This window comes from Calidris pugnax, unplaced genomic scaffold (genome assembly GCF_001431845.1).
Source record: "Calidris pugnax isolate Ruff unplaced genomic scaffold, ASM143184v1 scaffold273, whole genome shotgun sequence".
Classification (NCBI taxonomy): Eukaryota; Metazoa; Chordata; class Aves; order Charadriiformes; family Scolopacidae; genus Calidris; species Calidris pugnax.
In genome coordinates this window covers 4,650,188-4,673,441 of record NW_015094508.1, presented here as the reverse complement: position 1 = coordinate 4,673,441, position 23,254 = coordinate 4,650,188, and the positions used below count along the sequence as shown (strand labels likewise).

At 36.4% G+C, this 23,254-nt stretch overlaps 1 protein-coding gene across 2 annotated transcripts in view; it reads left to right on the top strand.

Annotated features, from left to right (window-relative positions):
• The window catches only part of AP3B1 (adaptor-related protein complex 3, beta 1 subunit), a 157,618-nt gene that overhangs the window by 52,330 nt on the left and 82,034 nt on the right, over positions 1 to 23,254 (top strand). For both annotated transcript variants that reach the window (XM_014965043.1, XM_014965044.1), the window contains 7 exons: positions 4,551 to 4,712; positions 6,782 to 6,879; positions 9,480 to 9,534; positions 9,614 to 9,685; positions 11,927 to 11,989; positions 12,903 to 13,035; positions 18,736 to 18,845. In XM_014965043.1, coding sequence (XP_014820529.1) covers positions 4,551 to 4,712; positions 6,782 to 6,879; positions 9,480 to 9,534; positions 9,614 to 9,685; positions 11,927 to 11,989; positions 12,903 to 13,035; positions 18,736 to 18,845 — 693 coding nt within the window. The remainder of the gene's footprint in view (positions 1 to 4,550; positions 4,713 to 6,781; positions 6,880 to 9,479; positions 9,535 to 9,613; positions 9,686 to 11,926; positions 11,990 to 12,902; positions 13,036 to 18,735; positions 18,846 to 23,254) is intronic.

Genomic DNA, 23,254 nt, shown 5'->3' with positions numbered 1-23,254 from the left:
TTATTAGTGTTAGCAGTCCTACTTTCTCTATTATAGCCTATTCACACTTTCTTTCTTGGTTGCAATTTGATATGTAGACCTAGTATAAGGGGCATGCTGTTCTGGCTGCTGGAAGAATAGTTGGATACCACTGGCACTGTTGCTGGGTGTGGAATCTTACTTAGATCTCTGCACAAGGCTTTCCCACTTTGTTACAATACCAAGAGGCTTCAGTTGTGCTTGCCATTTTGAAGCTAGTTCTGTGCCTCTTCAGAGGAGAATTATTAGTCGTTCCCAGTCTCTTCCTTTTGTACAAGCTTCAATACTTGCAGTACAAAGAGAGTAAGTCATCTAGATCTCTTAAGACAAGGTTTCGGCTTGGTGGTCTGAATTCTTGGCTGTAAATTGTGTCTCAGTCAGGTTGAAGGGTTCAGTTTCAGGCTTTCTGCCTTGGCCCCGAACTATTTAACAGAATCTCCATTCCTTATTGCATAAGGGTGAAACATAGTGACAAAGACTGAGGAAAAGGCTGAAGCACTTAATGCCTTTGTGACCCGAGTCTTTAATGGTGAGACCAGTTGGTTTCAGGATGCCCAACCCCCCTGAGCTGGAAGACAGGGATGAGGACAACAATGAAGCTCCAATAATCCAAGGGAAATGGTTAGTGACCTGCTATACCACTTACAGCCTGATAAACTTGTGTGTATTTATGGGATCCACCCAAATGTGCTGAGGGAGCTGGCAGAAGTGCTCATGAAGCCACCTTCCACCATTTAACAGCAGTCCTGACTTACTCGGGAGGTCGCAGTTGACTGAAAGTTAGCAAATGTGGCACGCATCCACAAGAAGGGACAGAAGGAGGATCTAGGAAACTATAGGCCTGTCAGTCTGTCCTCGGTGCCAGAGAATACTGCACATCTTGAGTGCCATCACATTGCATGTACAGGACAACCAGATGATTGGGCCCAGTCGGCATGGGTTTATGAAGGTGAGATGACTCACTCAGTGGATGAGGGTAAGGCTGTGGATTTTGTTTACCTGGACTTTACTAAAGTCTTTTACACTATTTCTCACAGTGTTCTCTTGTAGAAACTGGCTGTTCATGGCCTGGATGGATGTGTGCTTTGAGTGAAAACTGGCTGGGTGGCTAGGCTCAAAGAGTTCTAGTGAATGGAGTTAAACCCAGTTGGTGCCCAGTCACAAGTGGTATTCCCTAGGGCTCAGTATTGGGGCCAGTTCTGTTTAATATTTCTATCAATGATTTGGATGAGGGCATTCAGTGCACCTTCAGTAAGGTTGCAGATGACACCAAGTTGGGTGGGAGTGTTGATTTACTTGAGGGTAGGAAGGCTCTACAGCAGGATGTGGACAGGCTGGATTGAGGGGCTGAGGCCAATGGTATGAGATTAAAAAGGCTGAGTGCCAGGTCCTGCCCTTGGATCGCTACAACCCCATGCAGTGCTTTAGGCTTGGGAAAGAGTGGCTGGAGAGCTGCACAGAGGAAGTGGACCTGGGGGTGATGGTTGACAGCCTGCTGAATATGAGACAGCAGTGTGCCCACGTGGCCAAGAAGGCTAATAGCATCCTGGCATGTATCAGAAATAGTGATAGCAGGACTAGGCAAGTGATTGTCCCCCTGTACTCATGACTGGTGAGGCCGCACCTCAAATATCATGTTCAGTTTTTGGTCCCTCACTACAACAAAGACAATGAGGTGCTGGACTGTGTCCAGAGAAGGGCAATGAAGCTGGTGAAGGGTCTAGATGATAAGTCTTATGAGGAGAAGCTGAGGGAACTGGGGTTGTTTAGCCTGGAGAAAAGGAGACTGAGAGGAGACCATATTGCTCTCCACAGCTACCTGAAAGAAGGTTGTAGCGAGGTGGGGGTCCAGCTATGGGACAAGAGCAAGTAGCCTCAAGTTGTGCTATGGGAGGTTTAGATCGAATATTAGGAAAGATGTCTTCACTGACAGGGTTGTCAAGTATTGGGACAGCTACCCAGAGAAGTGGATGAGTCTCTGTTCCTGGAAGTATTTGTAGAAGTGCTTCTTAGGGCCATGGTTTGGTGGAGGACATTGCAGTGTTAGATAAACGATTGGATTTGATGATCTTAAGGATTTTCTCCAACCTATATGATTCTATGATTCTGAATGTACAGTGTCTCTTTTTGGCAGTGAGTGTAGTCAGCACTTCAGATTGAGGCTTAAGGAGTTGAGAGTGATTGAATGTTTTCACATTTCCTGGTAACTGCTCTCCATGTCTGGGATGATTAATAGAATTTGAAACAATTTTTGCACACCAAGCCACTTGCAGGTTTTTATCTTTCAGTCTCCTGGCTCTTTTACGTAATACTTTGATTTCCTTTCCATGGTAAAGTGCAAATCTTGCATATTCTCTTTGTCTCGGTAAGGTCCTTGTGACTACAAATTCTGACTAATTTGGACTTCATCAGCTTGATTTTAATGAATTTCAATTCATTAAAGTGATTTCCCTGTGTGTCATCATCATCCTTTGTATGGAACATAATTATTTCATACCAGTTCTCAACAGATTGGGAGAAGAGGAATATTCTAAGATAGCAATAAAATACATGACTATGAGAAAAGACCACATTAATACTTGTGCTGTGGGGATATGAAGAAAGTGATTCAGTATAAAGAATCTAATGGGATTTAAATTAAAAATGTTTTCATAAGAGGCATACGTTGCTTTATAATTATTTGGAACACTGTTCCAAGTATGTTCGTAACGAACAATTCTTTTTAAAAAAAAAGTCAGAAATGTGAGAGCTCAAGCTGTTTCTTTACAACAGTGATAAATGAGTTAAATACAATTTCCAACTTTGTATTCCTGTTGAGTTCAATAGTACTGATACGAGTGCCTATTTGCAGTCAAGGCAGGGATACTGAAGACTGAATCAATGGAGGTTGCATTATCCTCCTTCTGTTAGAGGAAGCTTCTTCACTGCAGGGTTGAGATGCACTGGGACCAGGATTTTTGCTTTCAAGTTGCCTGTCCTGTAGACATGGGGAGGAATTTGGTTACCCGTACTCTTGGTTTAGCATCCTGAGTTTTTTGTTTAGAGGGGTGACTGCCACAAGGATGTATAGACACAGAAGTAAACAAACTAAGTAACTTTGGTTGCTGTTGCATAAGATATCTAAGAGCTTGCTGGGGATTCTATAGAACACTGAGTGCACTGTTGGCATCAAGTAATAAAAATGAAAAGAAATGTGAAGAGAAGTTTTGTTTTTAGTGTCCTTCCAAAATCAATAAAATGACAACTTTGTTTTACTGTCACTTCTTCCCCCCCCACATCCTTCTGCCTCTACTGACAACATGTTTATGGGCTCTTTTACTACATGTGAGTCTTGACCAAGTCATGCAGCAAAGGTTTGAAGTTACCCATGCCTAGTTTTCTGAAGACCTATTAGATAAATCTGTGTTTTCATGTCAGGCTATTCTTCCATTCATTTTTGATTATATTGCTACTGCCAGCTAGAATTAAAAAGACATATTTGTCTCCAAAGTAATTGTCTCTTAAAAATCAGCAATTGGCTATATGACTTAAATAATCCTCTTAAAACCATTATGTAGAGTTAAGTATTCCATAAAATTGTTGAAAGAGACTTGAGAGAAAGAAAAGCAGAGCTATTGGTATGGTTAGTGTTTGGTGCCAGCCAGCCTATTGTAACATGAGTAGCTCCAGCTAGCCACAGTAATGATCTTTGTCTTGTGTTTCTCTAAATTTGTGGACTTATTAATACTAATTTAATGTAAGCATAATGAAACAGTTTATTCTTTATCAATTTTTTGATCCACATCAGAAATCTTAAGATGTCTTTTAATTTACTATGTTTATGTAATCAGATATATTCCTTTCTGTTCTTTTATTTAGCCCTCTGGAGTAAAAGAAAGGCCTAATTTACTAAAATATCAAACTTTAATGAATTGTTTCATTGTGTTGGTGTTTTGTTGGGGTTTTTTTTGAAGTGATGTTATGCTGATAATTCATAACTTTATTTAAATACCTCAAGGATTTTTAATTCATCAGAGAAAGCCAGGCTCAGGATACATGGCCTGGGAAACACATCTTTTTTCTCATGTAATTTCTTAAGGAAAGAAAACCTGTACTTTCGTTTGAGATTTGCTATTTTTCCAAATAATTTATATATTGCTGGAGAGGGAAGAATGCACATTATTTGCATTAAATTTTCAAGCAAGAGGGCAAAACTGACTGTTTTCAGAAATGTCATTTTTGGATCACAGCAATATAAAGTCCGAAAAAAGACCAATATTCACACCTGTTCTACTTTATAGAATATTAATAAATATATTTCATTTATCAGTTCACCTTATTTCTAAGGAAAATATTGCATATATTATTAAGCTGTTTTTCATGTCAGGACATTTGCTGCTTTGAGCACACTGGGGTAGAGGAGCCAATGACTATTTTTTAAAAAATACCTAAATTTTACATGAAGTTGTGGTGTTGTATGTTATGTCCTTAGCAACTAAAACTGGTTGATTCAAGTATTTTGTATATGTTTTTGTCACTTTGTCTTTCGGTAGGATGATGTGGTGGTTGAAGAATATAGTGAAAATAATTTCTATGAATCTGATGAAGAACAGAAAGAAAAGGATCGGAAAATGAAAAACACCTACACTATGGACCCTGATCACAGGCTGCTGTTACGAAATACAAAGCCCCTGCTCCAAAGCCGTAATGCTGCTGTATGACAAATTCTTTTTTGATTAAAATGTTAAACTAGTATCTATGCTTCTAGAGAATTTAAAAGATTGAAAAATAAAATCTGCACTTCTTTAAAAAGTGTTGATAATACTCTCTAGTAACTTACAGAAGTATGGTGGTTCTTTCTTTTTTGAAATTAACTTAGCTTCTAAGTAAAACACCTGAATTGAATATTAAGACCAAACAAAATATTAGAGAAAATGCAAGAACACTTGAATCCAACTTCTATAGCATGTGGTGACTATGCTATAGCTAGCTTTTAATGATTAAGTTCTCAGCAACTAGGATGGCTCAAATTATGAGTTTTGGTGGTAGAGGTTCACAAAGGAAATCATAGTTGTTATTGATTCATTAGGTTGTGCTTTCCTTTGAGTCTCACATTTTAAAAGTAGACTTTTGGTTATGCTTAACTTATGCTTAACTTTTTTGTCAATCCAAGGCAGGTTCTTAGTGCCTGTGTAGGGTTCCAGGATGGATATGACATCATGAGTGTAATATGCTCTGCAATGTTTCTTTGAGATTTTAAGATGTACACAAGAACAGGAAAAAGCTGTGCTGATGGTGAATCATTGTAACATTACTTATGTGGCAGAACTTTATTTATAACCTCTGTTTGTCCTGTTAATCAATTCTAGATGTCTTTGGGAAAAGACTTCCAGTGATAATGAATATTCATGTCCGTGCAAAAACAATTACTGCACCATGATTAAGTCACTTCCCAACCTGTTCTTGATAAGCTAAACAGATCAGGTTTTTGTTTCTCCCCTGGAATATATTTCTAGATTCCGACTAATGTCTAACTTTTTTCAAAACCACTTATAATCTGCCATCAAAATTTGGAAATAGATTGAATACAGTTTTACAAAAATAATTCTATTAGAGCATAGCCTTTTGCTACAATCACCGTTCAATGTCTGTACGGTACTTCCTCATCTCTTACAAAGAGCAAGTATGTTAAATGTCTGCTGTCGCATTATACTGAGAGCAAGTTCAGTTGCTTATCTGCGACATCCCATAAGTAATTTTCTTCATGTCTGTTAAATATGGTATTGATTCTCACATTTATGATCTTTAACTTTCTGATATTAACGTTAAGTGAGATGTTTAAGGGAAGTTTGTGAAGTGAAACTGTGCTTCTTTGAATTGCTATTACACCAATTTTTGGATCATTCACAGAATTTACCAGTAAATAAATTAATTGCTTTCTCTCTGACCTTAGATTCTTGTTAGTAATAAAAGTTACCTAGAGTATATTGCTAAAAATCTCCTAGTTATTTCCACTTTTCTGATGTTTTAAATAACTTTTCATTGTTTAATAATAATTTCTATTTCATTGGTACTAAGATTTCAGATACCAAGTCAAGTGTCATGATGATGGCTTTACTTTGAGTCTCCTTTCTATGATTTGTTTTGTTTTGAACAGAAAGTTGGCCATGACAGTATTGTAGTAAAGGCTGTGGCGTGATTTGTTCATTAGCATAAAATTCATCATTTGGTTTTTACTTACAAGAAGACTTGAAAAGAAAAAAAAAGTATCATTATTAAGTTGATTATATTTCAGTCTTCTGCTTTTTTGAATTATTTTTTTAATAATGAGATGAAAGATTTTAAGTGGAAACTAAGTAATAGGTAACACTAAACCTGCATTTAATAGAAATAATAGCACAAAATTTGCAGAAGTTTTAAACAGTATTTCCTCATTAATTTGTACAGCTGATGGTGGTAATACTGACTTGTTAAGGATGATATAATTATGTTTACAGTTTGTACTGCCTACATTTTTTATCTCTTTATCCCTTTTCCTCTGTCTCTCTATAGTATAGTATACAAAAAATACTGAGAGAATTGAGAGATACTTAATTAACTTTTGTTTTAGAATTACAAATATTTTTGTCTGATGTTTTTCCCCCAGTCTGTTGATTTTGAAAAATGTGGGTATGTACTTTGCTTTCTGAAGAGTGTGTAGGTAGTTCTGCAGGTCTGAAGCAAATGTGATAGATACATATGACAATTTGAAGTTAACGTGCTGTTCTGAATGTTCTTCTTTTAGGTGGTAATGGCAGTTGCACAGCTTTACTGGCATTTGGCACCAAAATCCGAAGCTGGTATTGTTTCGAAGTCATTGGTGCGTTTACTCCGTAGTAATAGGTAATTAAATCCATACTTTACATTGTTCTATCTACTTTTTTGTGAGACTTTTGCATACATGCTTTTTTAGCTGTAATTATAAGAATATTACTATTGTACTTTTAGAAGTGTTTTTTTTTTCTTAAATTGTCCTGTAATACCATTTTTTTTTAAATTCAACAAATGAAGATCATTAAAAGCAATTCTGTCACTTTCAGGATCACATCCAGTGATCGTTCAATATTGTATTTCATTTGTAATTACGACTTTAATTCTGAGAAGAATCATGGCTGCCTAGTTAGTGTACAAATAGAGGCAGTCCTGACTAGTTTGCTTAGTTTCTTGATTTATTTTGTTTAATTATTTGAAATTCAATTATATTGGAATTCCCTACTGTCTTGCTAGGCACTAAGGAAGTCTTCAGATGTGTATTTTCTTTTTCTGCACTTAATATTAAAGCCTTCTTGTTACAGAGAAACTAAGGAACAGATTTGTTAAAGTACCCCTTGATGCTGCTGAATCCCCTGTTTCCTTAATCTTTGCACTGCTTTTAAAGAATAAATTTGTATTTCATTCAGGACACCTAATTGTGAGGTTATGATCTTCAGTGTAACCTTGTCTACTTTCCTATGAAGGGTCTCTCTGGCCACATGTTTCATAAGATTGATAATACACTTTTTTCTTTGTGTTTGATAGTTTTGGAATATTATGCTAATATTTGCTGCACAAAACCAGTTTTTTTTTCCCCTCAGTTTTTAGATTTTGAACTTCCATGTATTTGTATGAAAAGCCTTGAAGGGGTGTTGGGACGCACAGCATTAAGATGTTTTCAGCGTATCTTTCTAACTAAACATGGTGGTTTTGGTTAGACCTTCACTATTAAAATGATTTCTTTGTTAAAGTTGGTCACATCAAACAGACAAAAAGCTTATTAAAAAAATCACTTCCGTTGTCTGACAAGATTGCTCATCTTAGATAGTCTTTAACTTTTGTGAGCCCAATCACCGTAGAGCTCTTTCTCTGTTAACTTTTGCAGCTCACCCATGGCTAATGTTTCTATTGTTTAAAAGTTAGTAAAGAAGCAAAATTTGGCTTGGTACGATATTCGTGCTTTTATTTCAGATAAAAATGAGTCCCTGTTATTTTTGCTTGGTTTTATAGTACAATATGCTTCCCATTCTCTTTAAATAAAGAGCATATGTACAGGTAATGTCTAGAAGTAAATTCGTACTCACAGGTTGAAAGGATTACTTTGCATGTTGCTTATTGCTCATTTATATTCAGTTTCACCAAAAGAAAAGTCACATGTTTCCTGTACCTCAGCTAGTGCCTAAAATGGCACTAGTCTTATGACTTTTCTATGTCGAATGGCTTGTCTGTTCTCTGTTACTAGTCTGTGTGAAACACTTTTGCTATTAGAGCCACTTTGAAATAAGCTTTTACTGTTTGCCCTTGAAGTTATGTGCCTGTGGCCTTTAAATTAATGTCAAACACACTATAATCTAGTTAGGGTGAGAGTACCTGGAAGAGCATTTCATAGCAATTGCCGGTCTTGGTTCATCATGTGCAGCTGACTATTTCCATGTACCTATGTAAGAATTACATAAAAATAGGCTTAAAAGATATTAAGTACTTCTCTATTATTACTTTTCTTTGTAAGCAACAGCTGTAATTACCACAGGGCTATTAGACAGTTTTAAATAGGAGGAGGTAATGGATGTGATGATTTCTCTATTAGGATGTGATTTGCATCATGAAAGAATTTGAGCACTCACGGTTCAGGAAAAAAATGTGTAAATTATTACTTAGTTTTTAAGCAAATGGTGGCAGAAACTCTGTAGTTTAAAAGCTTTAGACTAGTACCCAGGTTTCTTTTTCGCTCACTCCCGCTGAGGCTTTTAAATTAATACATTAATGCTGAGAATATCCTCCAAACATGCTTAATATTTTTGTATTTAGAATATTACATTATTCTGTAGTCTGTATCGTGACCAAGTCTATTATGTTAAAATGCTGCTTTTCGATAGCTGCATATGCCTGACAGTGTATGCTCCTAAGTCACAGGAGATCCTGGCCCTATTTAAGACAAAAAATGTTATAGCAATTCTTGCTAGTTGTGCAAGGATTAGCTGTTCTTGTAACTAATGCAGTCATTTTCACACTTGTGTTTTTGTTCTCAAATGGCTTGCAGCCCTTGAGTTTTTGGTCTTACCTGTGTCATCCTGAAGTATTTTAGTTTCAAGATGCTGGACAAAATGTAAGGTGTTTGTGAGCTATTTCTGGAAATGCCAGAATGACCATGTTGTAAACAAAGTTTTGGTTTAAAAAAAGACCCAAGGCCTGAAAGAAGCATTGCACCATTGCACTGGTGTCACTGATTTATTTTTTTTTCATATTGAAATTTTTAAGAATGAGAGCCTGGTTTCATCATGCATCTTCCTGTGAAGCAGATGATGAACTTGTTGCAGTTGGCAATTAGCTTTTTCCTTCTATGTTTGTGATAAGTGAAATGTATAATGAACTTTGGATTCAATTATAATCGGACTTTCTTTGCCATGTTGCAGTATCCTATTTATCTGTAATTTTGCAGAATAACTCTTGTTTTTCTTTTCATATTCTAGGGAGGTGCAGTATATTGTTCTGCAAAATATTGCCACTATGTCAATTCAGAGAAAGGTATACCCTCTTTAGAATATTCTAAATCACATTTTATATGAAACACAGGTGAACTTCTTAAGTATGTTCTGCTTTTCAGGGCATGTTTGAACCTTATCTGAAGAGTTTCTATGTTAGATCAACTGACCCAACAATGATCAAAACACTGAAGGTGAGTTTAAAAGCAAATTCATCTGTATACTGCTGGACAACTCTGTTTGCAACCGGACAGTAGAATTTTCTTGCACTGATACAACACACATCATTCTGTGCTGTTCCTTGTTTTCACTAAGAAGTGAAGGGTTGTGGCTTTTAGTTAACTAAGTCCACAAGTGTCCCTCAGGCTTGTCAGGCTACTTGAAAGTTCTCTTGTTACCATGCTGTAGATGGCAGATGGGCAATGTTTTCTACTTTGGGTTTTGATACCTTTCAGCAAGACAGGGTATTACTATTTTTATCTAACCAGCCATTCAAACATTTAAAGACTGGCTGTTTTCATGGGAAGTAGAATCTTCTTGAAGAGAAATGAAATCACGGTCTTTGATACTGTGCTTGAAAAAGAGTTTAAATATTTTCCCCTGAACAAAATGAGACAGTGCAGGAGTCCCAAATTCCCTTTGAAGTTGGCATTCGACATGAGAAGTACTTTAGGCTTTCCTCAAGGTCACATCTCAATGCATGTTTTAGGCTGTCATCTTCTTGTTTTCTCTATTCTTACTCTTTAACGGATGTGAAATCCTTGACAAAACAATAGCTTAAAAATTGTCTACTATGATGTGCCTCTTCTCGTGTTTTGCTTTAAATTATCATAGGCACTTGTGTTTAGGACTGGAAGGTATGAGTTTCTTAAAGAAACATTATTTTTTCTTTATTTTCATTTTACATCCATATTGGGCACTCATTTCTTGTGCAGAGTGGTGCCGTCCACAGTGGTTGTGCCCGACCCCTTATATTTTTATTAATCCAACATGAAATCTAAATAAATTTGAGGCAGTTGGAGGCAAAAAGATCTTCTTCACATTTAACTATTATGAAAACTGTTAGGAATACTGGTAAGACTTAGTGTTAGCCAGGAAAGTCGCTCCTGAAATAATTGAAAATTGATCAATTTCCCATATTAATTGATAATACAGTGGTTAAGAGGTAGAGAAGTAGACATTGTGTTTTTTCCTTTCATTGTCTCAGTTCGTTCTTGGTGACTGAAAAATTGAGGACAACCTACACTGTTATAGACATAAAAATATCTTGTGCTTTTCTTCACACCCTACTCCTGTAGTTCCATCCTATCAGCTCTAAGATAGGAGAGAGAGACCTAAGGCAGTATTTAAGATGCAGGAGCACCCTGGAATTCATCTACTGCACTATTTAATTTTCTGTTTTGTTCTCTGTTTCTTTCCCAATGAGTTTGCTTTTTGATCAGTGCTTAGCATTGAGCTTATATTTTCTTGGAGTTGCCTATTTTACCACAAATTCTTACTTAGAATTAGTAGTAATCAGATCATTTTTTCTAAAGTTAAATTTTTTACCCAGTTATGAACATAAGTTTATATTTATCTCTGTTTATTTTTTTTGGCAATTTTATTAACCAGTCACCTAATACTTGAAGTTTTTGTGCAGCTTTTTGTAGTCAGCCCTTGCCTTCGTTTCTCTGAAAGCTGTAGCAAACAGCTGAAAACCTTATTGCTTGTCTCCTCATTACTTTTGTAGTTCATATATGAATATGTTGAAAGCAAAAGGCAATAAAGGTATTTGTGGGATTCCATTGAAAGCCTTCTGATGCTGTAAAATAGTCTCATTTTTTTCCTGGAAGCATAGCATCTTAACAGTATTTGCCCAGTGTTGTATATCATCCTGTTGCTCACCAGAAACAAAGAAGAGGCCTTCCAGGTTCTGATGTTGTTGATGTTGATTAAGGTCTGAGGAGTCTCATAGATGCAACTGTTTCTTTCCTAAGTTTGAAGGTCTTTTATTGCTGTTCATCTGAATGTAATGGACATTTTATTTCTCCCCAGCTGCAGTTGTGATTTTCTTATTTCTTCTTACAATGTCACATGGTTCTTAAATGCTAAGGCCTGTTGTGTAACATTGGAAACTGTGTTGCCAGAAACCATGTTGCCATGAAGCCCATTTGAAATGCAATGCAACAGTAAAGCTACAGCTCGTAGAAAATGCATCGCTGAACCCTAGAGTCCTGCTTTGAAAACCTTGCATGTACTTGCAAGGAGAATATTCCTCCTGAGTGCAATGCTGTTATCGGTTTATACGGAAATCTGGTATACTCTATTGAATTCTAAGTGGTATTTTTAGTAGTATTATCTTTTATTTATATACAATAAAAGTATAACGTATATGTGGTACTGTTTATAATATTTTATTTTAGCGTTTGGTAAAATACCTGTTTTTTTTCTTGTAGCTTGAAATTTTGACAAGCTTAGCAAATGAAGCCAACATATCAACTCTGCTTCGAGAATTTCAGGTTTGTGCAAAAGTGTATTCTTTTTATATGAAATGCTCTCTGTTGGCCAATTGCCATTATTGAGTATTTCATCTAGATTCTTAGTCTTAAATTTTTCAACTTAAGGGCTTTTCCAGGATAAAATGTTCTTGGAATGGAAATGAAACTATGTCATATAATAATGGATAATAGATCTTTTTATATGTGGAAAGGAGTTTCAATGCTTTGTTTCTCACTCTTCTTCCAGCTACCAAAAAAAAAACCTCATGAGAAAAACTCATTCATTGCAAATTCTTTAAAACAAATTCTACCAGCTTGACTGACACTGTAAGTCACTAAATGATAGTCTTAATTTTAGCAATATATGGCCATTAGCATTTGTTGCCAAACCTCATTTCTTTAAGTCATTTGATGAAATAGTATTATCTCCAATATCTGCATACGTATCAGCAAGATGTTCTGCCTGTGTTGTGAAACAGTGTCTGTCCTTCTTTCTTTCCTCTTTGCTTATGTCATCTATTTTCATTGCTTCAGTTCTCTGCCTGGATTTCTCTGAAAGGTACTGGTTCTGAGGCAGGTAGGTTATTCCTAGTTTCACAGATGATCCTGGTTAAATGAACTGAAACCTCTCTGAAGAGAGAGCTCATCAGCTCCTCCAACCTTGCACACAAACTAATTGCTGTTTTTGGGTAATTGCCCCCTGTCCCAAGCTTTCTTGAAATCGGAGGTTTGCATGGCCATGGGTGACCAAAGCTGGCAAAAAAAAGAAGTCTTCTGAAAGTGACAATGAGGTGAAAAATGCGTAACTTCTAATGGACAATGTTGTTTTCTAGATTAAATTTATTATACAGTATGTCTGTCTTAGGAGAATGATATGGTAAGTCTTTGGTTGACAAGACTTATGTATTGACTAATGAAAATCCTGTTTCCTTAGACTTACGTGAAGAGCCAAGATAAGCAGTTTGCTGCAGCTACAATTCAGGCTATAGGCAGATGTGCAACAAACATCACCGAAGTGACTGACACATGCCTTAATGGCCTCGTGTGTTTGCTGTCCAACAGGGATGGTAAGCTAAATGTTCTGTTTGTTTTCCAAAACCTTTCTTAATGAGAACCACACAGGGCAGATCGCATTAAAAAATATATGGGAATTCACTTTTATAAGAATTTAGCTGATATGACTGGATAAAAATAGTGATTCTGGTGTTTCTTCTAATTTGAAGCACTTCAGAAGGCTGTCATAGTCACTGGGTATGTATTTTCTCTTTTGTTAGTGAAATGAATTTCTTGTGGTCTGTGATTATATGTTTACGTGTTTTTTCTCAAAATGCTCTAATTATTCAAGTGCTGTTGCGGTAATCACAGATGACAGTAGTTTTACTGTTATATGGCTAGTTGCATCAAAACAGTTAGCCTGTAGAGGGTGCTGAAAGCTTGGAATGTATTTTTTTTTTTAGTGCATCAATGCCTAACTGAACAAACATACTAGTTTTAGGATAAACGACCCCAGATTTTATAATCTAGCCTTTTGTTATTTTTATATAGTGAAATGGAGTTTCAAGTCACTAAGGAACACAACAACAAGCAGATAAAGTCAAATAGGGTGTAGCAGCACCGTAAATCAATCCCTGATAATATTGTATATTCTTACCAGTTACCAATAGCACAGATGTAACCAATAAGACAATCAGAAGATTATTATATAATGTACAGTCTACATGAATATACTTAAACTTTGGAAATAGAGTTAAGAAAGAAAAAAGTAGTTAAAAATAATAATGTCAGGAAGTAAGAGAAGTGTGGTTTAGGGTGGCCTGGAGTAATTAGAATTGTTCAGAAAACACAGATGAGATCTACTCTAAGCTTTCAAAAATGACATTAACTGCTCTGCATACCTACTGGACATATTTTTCATGGTAATTCTAAGGCGGCCTTTATTAGGGCCATCACTTGAAAGCACACAGTCATCCCATGACCCATTGATATACTCAGACCTTTCTCTTACTTGGTTTATGAACTACGAGTCCTCCTTCTCTCCTACTTCACCTTGTATCAGGAATTTCTGATAGCCTCAGTGTATAGCTTTGTACTTTAAATATGTGTAACTTTAATTTCCTAGTGGTCCAGGGCTTGTTTCCCTTTGTTTTTTTGGCTATCAACTGTATTTAAAATATCTTACCATATTGTGTTACAAGGCCAAGTCTGCATAATGCACCTTTTTGTCTTATATTCAGCAATGACCATATTAAAAATACAGGCTTCAAGGCTTGTTCTTGATTCTGCTTAATTCTACTAGCAATCTTCCTCTAGGTCAGTAGGCTCCGTTCAGCATGTACAAATCCCCATTTTTTTTCTGTGTTAAATAACATAATAAAACTATCACTTCAGATATTAAGTTTGTTACTTAATAATCCTTCTTTCCCTTTTCTTGCTTTTTCTTTTGCTAAGAATAAACAAAGATAAGAGGAAAAAGCTTTTTTTTTTTCTATTGTGATAGCTTCTCAATTTAATATTTTCTTCAAAGTAATTCCACATATATACACACATGTATATGCATATACATATATACAAAGGTCTGACTCAACAAGATTAGTTTCCTGACTGTTTCTAAGTAGTTGTCTAGCAAATAAAATTATCTTCTTGTGCTTACTGTTCTGAAAGACTGCAAAGGATATATTGAGGATCTTTTAAACCTGGCAGCTGGCAAATTGCTTTACCATAGCTGCAGTGTCTTTATTCCTTCTTTCAAGGAATGAATAGAATAGCATAATTTACATGGTACCTTTCCTCAGGTGGCAGGAAATTACTGATAGTCACAGCTTACTGAACATAAGAAGAGTTTTGGGCATGGTAAGGAAGAAAAAAAGAGATTTAGCATGTGTAGGAGAATAGATTTAACAGTCTTGGTTAATCTTGCTTTCCTCCAACTTTCACTCTTGAAGTGTGCAAGCAATATGTTTGCCCTTCTTCTGTGATTGTATGAAGCCTGGAAGCAGTTCTCCTGCCTTGGCATAGCGTAAAACCTAGGCTCAAAGTTCAGAAGGTTCTGAGTTCCCTGAAAGCAGAGTTAGCTCTGTTTTCTCTGCACTGTTTTCTTCTTATGGGGAATAAGCCCCAGCCAGCTAGGCCTTGAATACTTCCAGGGATGGGCCATCCACAACTTCTCTGAGCAACCTGTGCCAGTGCCTTACCACCCTCAGAGTAAAGAATTTCTTCCTAGTATCTTGACTCTTTCAGTTTAAAACCGTTATCCCTCATCCTATCACTACACTCCCTGATAGAGTCCCTCCCCATCTCTCCTGTAGGCCCCCTTAAGGGACTAGAAGGCCATTATAAGGCCTCCCCAGAGCTTTCCCTTCTCCAGGCTGAACAATCCCAACTCTCTCAGCCTGTCCTCATAGGAGAGGTGCTCCAGCCCTCTGATCATCCTCGTGGCCCTTCGCTGGTTTTGTTCCAACAGGTCCATGTCCTTCCTGTGCTGAGGACATAGTACTCCAGGGGAGGTCTCACCAGATTGGAGTAGAGGGGCAGAATCACCTCCCTGGACCTGCTGGCCATGCTTCTCTTGATGTAGTCCAGGATGCCATTGGCTTTCTGGGCTGCCGGCGCACATTATCACCTCCTGTTGACCTTCTCATCCACCAGCACCCCCAAGTTCTTCTCAGGGCTGCTCTCTTGTTCTGGAAAGGCCTTTACTGCAGATACAGCCCAACAGCCAAGATATCTTGTCTGTATCTGACACAGGAGCTGTGCCATTAATCATTCTGGCACTTAGGTGCCGAGAGGTGGAGTATTGTTACACAGAAAAGTCCCTTCAAGAGTCAGTTAGGTCCAGCTGGGACAACTCTTCACAGAGCTCTTCAAGTGTCTCATCATTGAACTTTCTAGTTTCTGTATGTGCTTCTGATTTAAATGGTTGCTTTTTTTACTGTAGCCCCCAGCTTCCCGGAGTTTGGGAAATTTTACTTTAAAAAAAGCACTCAAAAATAGGCAAAGAAAATTTCAAAAGTTGAACTGAGCCTTTTTTCTGGAAGCCATGTTGAGGCTTGAGAATTATTTTCCTTTCTTGTCTGCTGAAGGAAGTACAAAGAGAAGAGTTATTTTGGCTCTTTGGTATGACATTTGGCATTTGACTGATGCATTTCCTTTCAGAAATAGCCTTGATAATTTCCACTGACCAATGGCGTTACTATGACATAAAAGTCACTTAAGATGTAAGAGACAGGTGGGATTATAGGAAGTCTCTTCCCTGTCTGTGTACAATAGATCCTTTCTTATAAGTTAATTTTAAGTGTTGAAAGGCTGCAATAAGGTTTCCTTGAGGTCTTCCCTTCTTCAGGCTGAACAACCTCTAATCTCTCTGTCCTCACAGGAGCGGTTCTCCATCCCTCTAATCATTTTCATGGCCCTCCCCTGCCCACACTAACAAGTCCAAGTCTGTCTTGTACTGAGAGCTCTAGAGCTGGACTTTGTACTCCAGGTGTTTTCTCACCAGAATGGAGTAGAGGGGCAGAAACCTTCTTCAACCTGCTGGCCACACTTCTTTGTGTGGCCTAGGATATGGTCAGCTTTCTGGGCTGCAAGCCCACATTGCAGACTCATGTCCATTTTTTTCACCCACCAGTACGCCCAAGCTCTTCTCAGCAGGGCTGCTCGTGATCCATTCATCTTCCAGCCTGTGGGGGTTGCCCAGAATGAGGCGCAGGACCCTGCACTTGGCCTTGTTGAACTTCATGAGCTTCACATGAAGTTTGCATTGGTCCACTTCTTGAGCTTGTCCAGGTCCCTCTGAATTGCATCCTGCCCCTCAGATGTGTCCATGGCACCACTCAACTTGGAGTCATCTGTAAACTTGCTGGGGGTACACTTAATCACTTGTACAGCCTTCCTATGAGATTGAATTGGTATATTCCTTCCAAAAGCAGTTGATGCAATTTTGCTGCTTTTAGAAATAGTGATTATACAAATTTCAGACTGTGAATAAATTAGTCTTCAGTTTCTTCTTCAGTAGTCTTCTTTTAGTTTCTGCAAGTATCGGTTAATGTAAGTGGAAGAAAATGTGACTCAACATCGGTGGTATCAAGTGTAGTGCTTCAGAATGCAGCTTTTGAATGTTTTCTGGGAATACATGTCTTGCTAGGGTCTTTTTCTGAGTTTCTGTTACAGTCTGGCCAAATTCTCAGTTACGAAAAAGCCTGCAATTTGATCTCCACAAGTTACTGTCCACTACATTGTTAATTTTTCATATACATCATTATTTGGCAAAATGGAACACTGTATGACTGAATATGTTTTAGGTTTTTGAGAAGTTGTCATGCTCTAGGGTCTTCAGAGATTATCCTATTCAGACTAGTCACTTCCATATTGCTTCAAATTTGTTTGAATTGTTCAGTTTTATTTTGCTTAAACATTCTCCATGTTAAATAGTATAACGAAACACTCAATGATGAAGGTCGTCTGTATTACAATGTCCCCCACTCTAAATATTCTGGATTGTAATTTTAAAATTTTGAGAATTGTCATCTTATTTTAATATCTGGCAAAACACAATCTTAATTAAATTGATCTGTAGGACTGTGCAAGACCTTGAGGTATATGAAGTAGACATGTTAACCTTGCTTCAAGGAATTAGTCTAGAAAAATTACTGAGAGATCACGTCCAATAAGGGATGACTCAAAAAGCTGCAAGCTAAAAATTAAGCATTTCAGAGGCTTATTGCATAATGATGCATACTCAGAGCTTTTGAAAAGCCTTTCTCCATAAAGAGTTCTCTTCCCCACACTGTCCTTTGGAAACTTCAGTTTGCTTAAGTGAATGGTTCATGTGCCATATTAATTCTTGAAATGTAGGAATACCTCTGTGATGTTTAACGAATAGTTGTTATGGTTTTTCTTTGTTTTAAACATTGATAGTTTAGAAGCAATAGTTACTCCCTTTTTGTAGTATAGATGAAAATTGGAATTATGCTGAACTCTTACAGTAGTCTTTGTATTGGTTTCGGCTTTGGCTATGTTTGACTTTCCTTCACCTTTCCTTACAGCATGAGTTTATTCTTGCCTAGAAGCTTACCTCTGCACCAGTGGGTTTTTTTAGTTTCAAAAACTGTACATTTCATACAAGTTGATCAGGCCGTGAATGTTACTTTTTACAGTACTTAAGTACTCCAGTGCGTGACTTTAGCATAAATCTTCCAACAACTTGCTTTTTTAGAAGCTTCATTTGAGTGTTCTAGAGTTCAGGTTACAGACCTGAGAGACAGAGTTTAGAAGGTGAAAAAGTGCAAATGTTTAGATATTTGTCTTGTTTATGGATGAGCTATTACTTTCATTGTTGTGTATTTTTTTGAAAATTAAATGTTTTTCTTTTTAATGCAGACAGAAAATTACTTATGAATATGCATAATTTCAATGAAAAGCAGATGGTTTTTCCTGCTGTTCATCAATTTGAAAGTGAAAACTACAAAGTGCAGCTTTACTGAAAGGCAGTTTTTTTAAAAAGCATGTAATAAGATGGTATTTTTATTTTTAGAACATTTCTCTGTCCAGTTTTTGTTTGGTTTTGGTTTTTTTCTGCTTTTAACTTGATTCTGGAAGCTGCACTTGTATTTACTTAGTAAAGTGGTTTACATCTTTGTTACCAAGTAGATAGAATTCAATTCTGCAAAGCATATTTTGAAAGCTGATAACATCTTTTACAATCAATTATTTATGGCTTTTTCTTTTGCATAAATGCTTTTAAAATTCATAATTTGTTTTGTCTTAAACAGAAATTGTAGTTGCTGAAAGTGTTGTTGTCATTAAGAAACTGCTGCAAACCCAGCCAGCACACCATGGTGAAATTATTAAGCATATGGCCAAACTCTTGGATAACATTACAGTGAGTATTTGCGCACACTGTCTTATTTTCATTGTTAAGTGATAAAAATCACGCTATCTGCTTTTAATTTGAGCCATAAATGGAAATAGATATATTAGAGAAATGTAACATAATTTTTTTATTTTTGACATAAAATATAATTTTTCATGATCTTAAGGAAGAGGAAATAGAAGGAATCAGATGGCATCAATTTGTGCCTTAAATCTGGGAAGCTATTTTGCATGAGATCCTGGAAATGCTGAGTATTGCTAGTACCATTAGGCCAAGATGAATAGCAGGTTTAGAACACGGAGTGGGTAAGTTGAAATGAAAATAAGGGCAAAGCAGCACTTAACTTGAGGATTTTCAGCCTTTTGTCTTACTGATTTGGGGTGCAGTTTAAAAAATTTTAAATCTCTTTCCCTACCTGCAAGTCACCTGACATTTCTATGGTACCGGACATGCTGCTGTTGAGTGTGTTGCAATAGTTCTTGAAGTTACACTATTATCTTCTGGATATTTAAGATTCTGTGGCATTTAACAGTAAAATATGCTCTATTATCTATCCTTAGATTAAATTGATGTTTAGGTATGTCAATATTAACTTCCCAAATTCTTCTCACAGTCCTGGCTATTGATAAAGCATTTAGTGGACTATCCTAAATTTTAGTGGAAGGCTTTCTGTTAGCATCATTAGCTTACTGTTGCATCATACCCCAAAGTTGACAGATTCTGATCTGTCAATAATTATTTTTCTCTAGATGCTATAAATAGGAGTGTTCAGTTTCATATAATTAAACATTTATTGGTGATGGTGGAGTAAATAGTTTCTAAATCAGTGAATCTTCCATTTTCCACAGCTAAATTTGGCAGAGTTTGGAATATGGCAAAAAAAAAAAAAAAAAATGTGGTGGTCTCAGTTCATGCTTGCTAGACAGATTAAACAAACTTTTGACTGCTAAGAGCTGATGACCAAACTTCATAACTGTTGTAAATAAGATATAATTCTACTAGATTTCTCATACCCAGAATCCAAAGGGTCTGTAAGATGTTGCTGCTAATTACATGTCAAATACGTATTACCTATTTTCTAATAATCATCTGTGTTTTCAGAAAATTTCTGCAATATTTTGTTTGATAATTAATATCTCATGAATTATACCTAATCTTAATATAATCTTCTGGCACTTTGCCAAATGATTTTGTCATCATATTTCCATATACTGTATGAGAGAAAATAGTTATTTTTGAAATACTCTGTTCAACATTTAAAGGACTTTTGTAGCTATTTTATACAATAAATAGTTCTGAGTAAATATTTCACATTTGAAATACAGGGATTTTTTTTGGAAAAGAAAATCCTTTTTTAAGTTGAATAAGGGCAAGGGGGGTGGGGGATAAGATTTGCAGCACTTGAACTACTTTGATGTACTCATGCTCTCCAATAATGAGGTTGTACAAAATATCAGAAAACAGTCATAGGAATAAACTAAAAGCCAAGATCTGAATCTGAATTATGTTTGGTATCCATGACAGAAGCAGTGATATTGATGCTTTAGGATTTCCTTGATGATTGTTGCACATCTTGTTGTACATTTTCCCCTGTAATTTTTTAATAATATCTTCTAGAAGTTTCTCTTCCTCAGTATGTTTAGGACTTTCAATTAAAGAATAAATTTGGAGGAAATTCATATTTATAATTTGAATGCCGTGTCACTATCCTGAAATCACTTGCACCCGTTCTGCTTGAAAATGAATGTATTCCTTCACAGAATTGTTTGGGTTGGAGGGGACCTTTAAAGGTCATCTAGTCCAACCCGCCAAACCCCTGCAGTTACTTCTGAAAAGGATAGGCATATTTTTACATGTTTAGGAAGGTGTTATTTGGGTTATATAGTTACTGAGGATCTGTGTTTGAAATTTTGACGTTTCATAAAGCAGTGCTGTAATTCCTGACATCGGCAGGTGTATTTTAAACATTGATCTTACTATGATAATAGTGGTTGTGAGCTGACATAGCACACTTACCTTGGGTTTTGTGTTCTGCAAGACGTAGAGACACAAAGCAAGGATTCCTGACCTTTATTACTTTGACATACAGTGTACATACATACACACACACTATTGTACACACATATTTTACACAGTTTTTTTTATTTTCCTGACATCATCTGGTGGAGAAAGTATTTCTGGTCTCACTTTTTAAATTGGCAATGAAAGTTAAGGAATCTACCCTATTCCTTTATGGAAGAGCACACAACTGTCATGAAAGGACTCTTGCATTTGGCTGTAAGAGAAGTAGCCAAATGATACGGTCTTGAATGTACTTGAAAGTAACTGGAGGGTGGGGGAGTGTGGGCAAAGAAATTCTTTGGTGTTTTTTAGAGTTGAGATTAATTTAATACTATGTAAAACACAACCGAAAGCATGAACAGAATTTAATACATTAAATGGAAAAGATTAAAATAAAGTTTTTTGATTGTTCTGTCATGATTTAGTCCAGGTGAATGGTGAACACTTAGCCACTAAAATAAACAAAATCTTTGTAAACTGAATGGAAAACATTTTGGGGTTGGTGCCTGAATTTATTTCATTCAGGTTGTTATAAATTTTACCTGTGTTAGCCTGAGATTGTGATTGTCAATGATGAGATCCCTAAAAATCTTTTGTGGCAATGTTTCTTTCAGGTCATCCAATCTAAAATGTACTTATTCTTGTCTTCGTCTTGTCTTTATTCTATCTTCATCTTCTTCATCTACAGAAGCCATTTAGAAAGTGATAGGACGGATAGTAAGCTAAATATATCTGACTGATTATAGGAAATGTTAAGAAGTCTAATTAAAAATTACAGAGCTCTTGTAGACCATTGACTCTGATTTTTCACGAATGTTTTGGACTAGGTCCATTTCAGTTTGTTCTTTATCTGTTTCTTAAGTATCTGGAAAGGATGCTTATTTGTCTTCCATTGCTATCGTTATAATTTATAACTTAAACTATTGTCTAAAGTGTGCCCAGGCAAAGATCTATAAGATCTATGTTATGTCTGGTATTTGTTGAGACCTTGACCTCTGCGCATGGTACAGCTCAATCTAGCTGTATACCAGCTCCTTTCCTCCACCCACTTCAAAAGTTGTAACTGAGAAATGCATGTCTGATGGTGTTCTGAAGATACTAAACAAGAGAATAATAGGATCTCTTTAAACTTCAATTCTTAGAAATCAGAAATGTTGCCATTTGATTCTTAATGTGTTAATAATGTCAGCATACTTTACAAATTAATGACTTGGAGAGTTGTGGGCCAGAGATCTAGGCAGTGCTAGTTCATGCTAGATGTTAACTCTGAGGTAGGATTAATTACTTGTGTGGATAGTTTTTAGAGTGGAGTTTAAAAAATATGCAAGTGGGAAAGGGGCATTTAAAGAAGGATGGTACTTGTTGAGTCCAAAAGTTTTCTTAATAGAGTAGTCTCATCTTTGGCAGCCACAAAACCCAAGGCTTTAGGGAGAGGGATTTAAAGATAAGAACAAGTTAATTTTGTTGCAGCTCTGATGAACCTTCTCAGGTGCTGACCAGAAGGTTGAATTTGCAGTCTGCATCATGCTTACTAATCTAAAAATTCTAATCTCTCCTCATGTTCCGTATCTCTAATCAGCCTTTCCCTCTTCTCTTTGTCTTTTCTTATACTTGTGTGGTTTTTGAAGTAGGGTGACCGGAAGTGCACCCAGCAGTCAGAGTGTGAATGAGGAATTTTATGCAGTGTCATAATGATATTACTTGTTTTGTATTTATCTCACTTTCCTGGTGCTGTCTGCCTTTTGACTTCCACAGAACATTGACTTAACAATTCTACAGTTCTCTGAAAATATTCATGATTCCAAGGTATTTTTTCCTAGGAAGAGTTTAGAGTCCATCAGTATGTGTAGAATTATATATATTTTATTTTAAGTCTTGTTATTAGTGTTTCAAGGCCAGCTGTGTCACTTCTGCCTACTTTTAAGTATAAAATAGTAAGGTATCTTTAACTGTTCAGGCACTGTTTTAGTTTAGATTACCTTGACAAACAGCAAAATTGACTGTCTCCTCACTAGATAGCCCTCTTTTGGTTACTTGCAAATCTGTTGAACAGCATGTTTTCCCCTATAAGTCCCTGTATGACATCTGATGACTGCCTTCCATTGCAGCTGGGTTTTTGTCTTTTGTATTACCTAGTCCTTTTTTATTCATGAGACTGCCTTTCTACCCTGTAAAGGGGGACACTTCCAAAGTTACTGAGGGGCTTTTTCAAAAGCTTTTAGAATATTCTCTCATCAAATGTGTGTCATATGGTTGTATAATCTACTCTTGCTAGAAAACCTTTCCTTCAAAATGCCTGTGGTCCAGAATTTGTCTAAGTGCAAATAGTTGCAGATTTAATCTGAATTATATTTTAA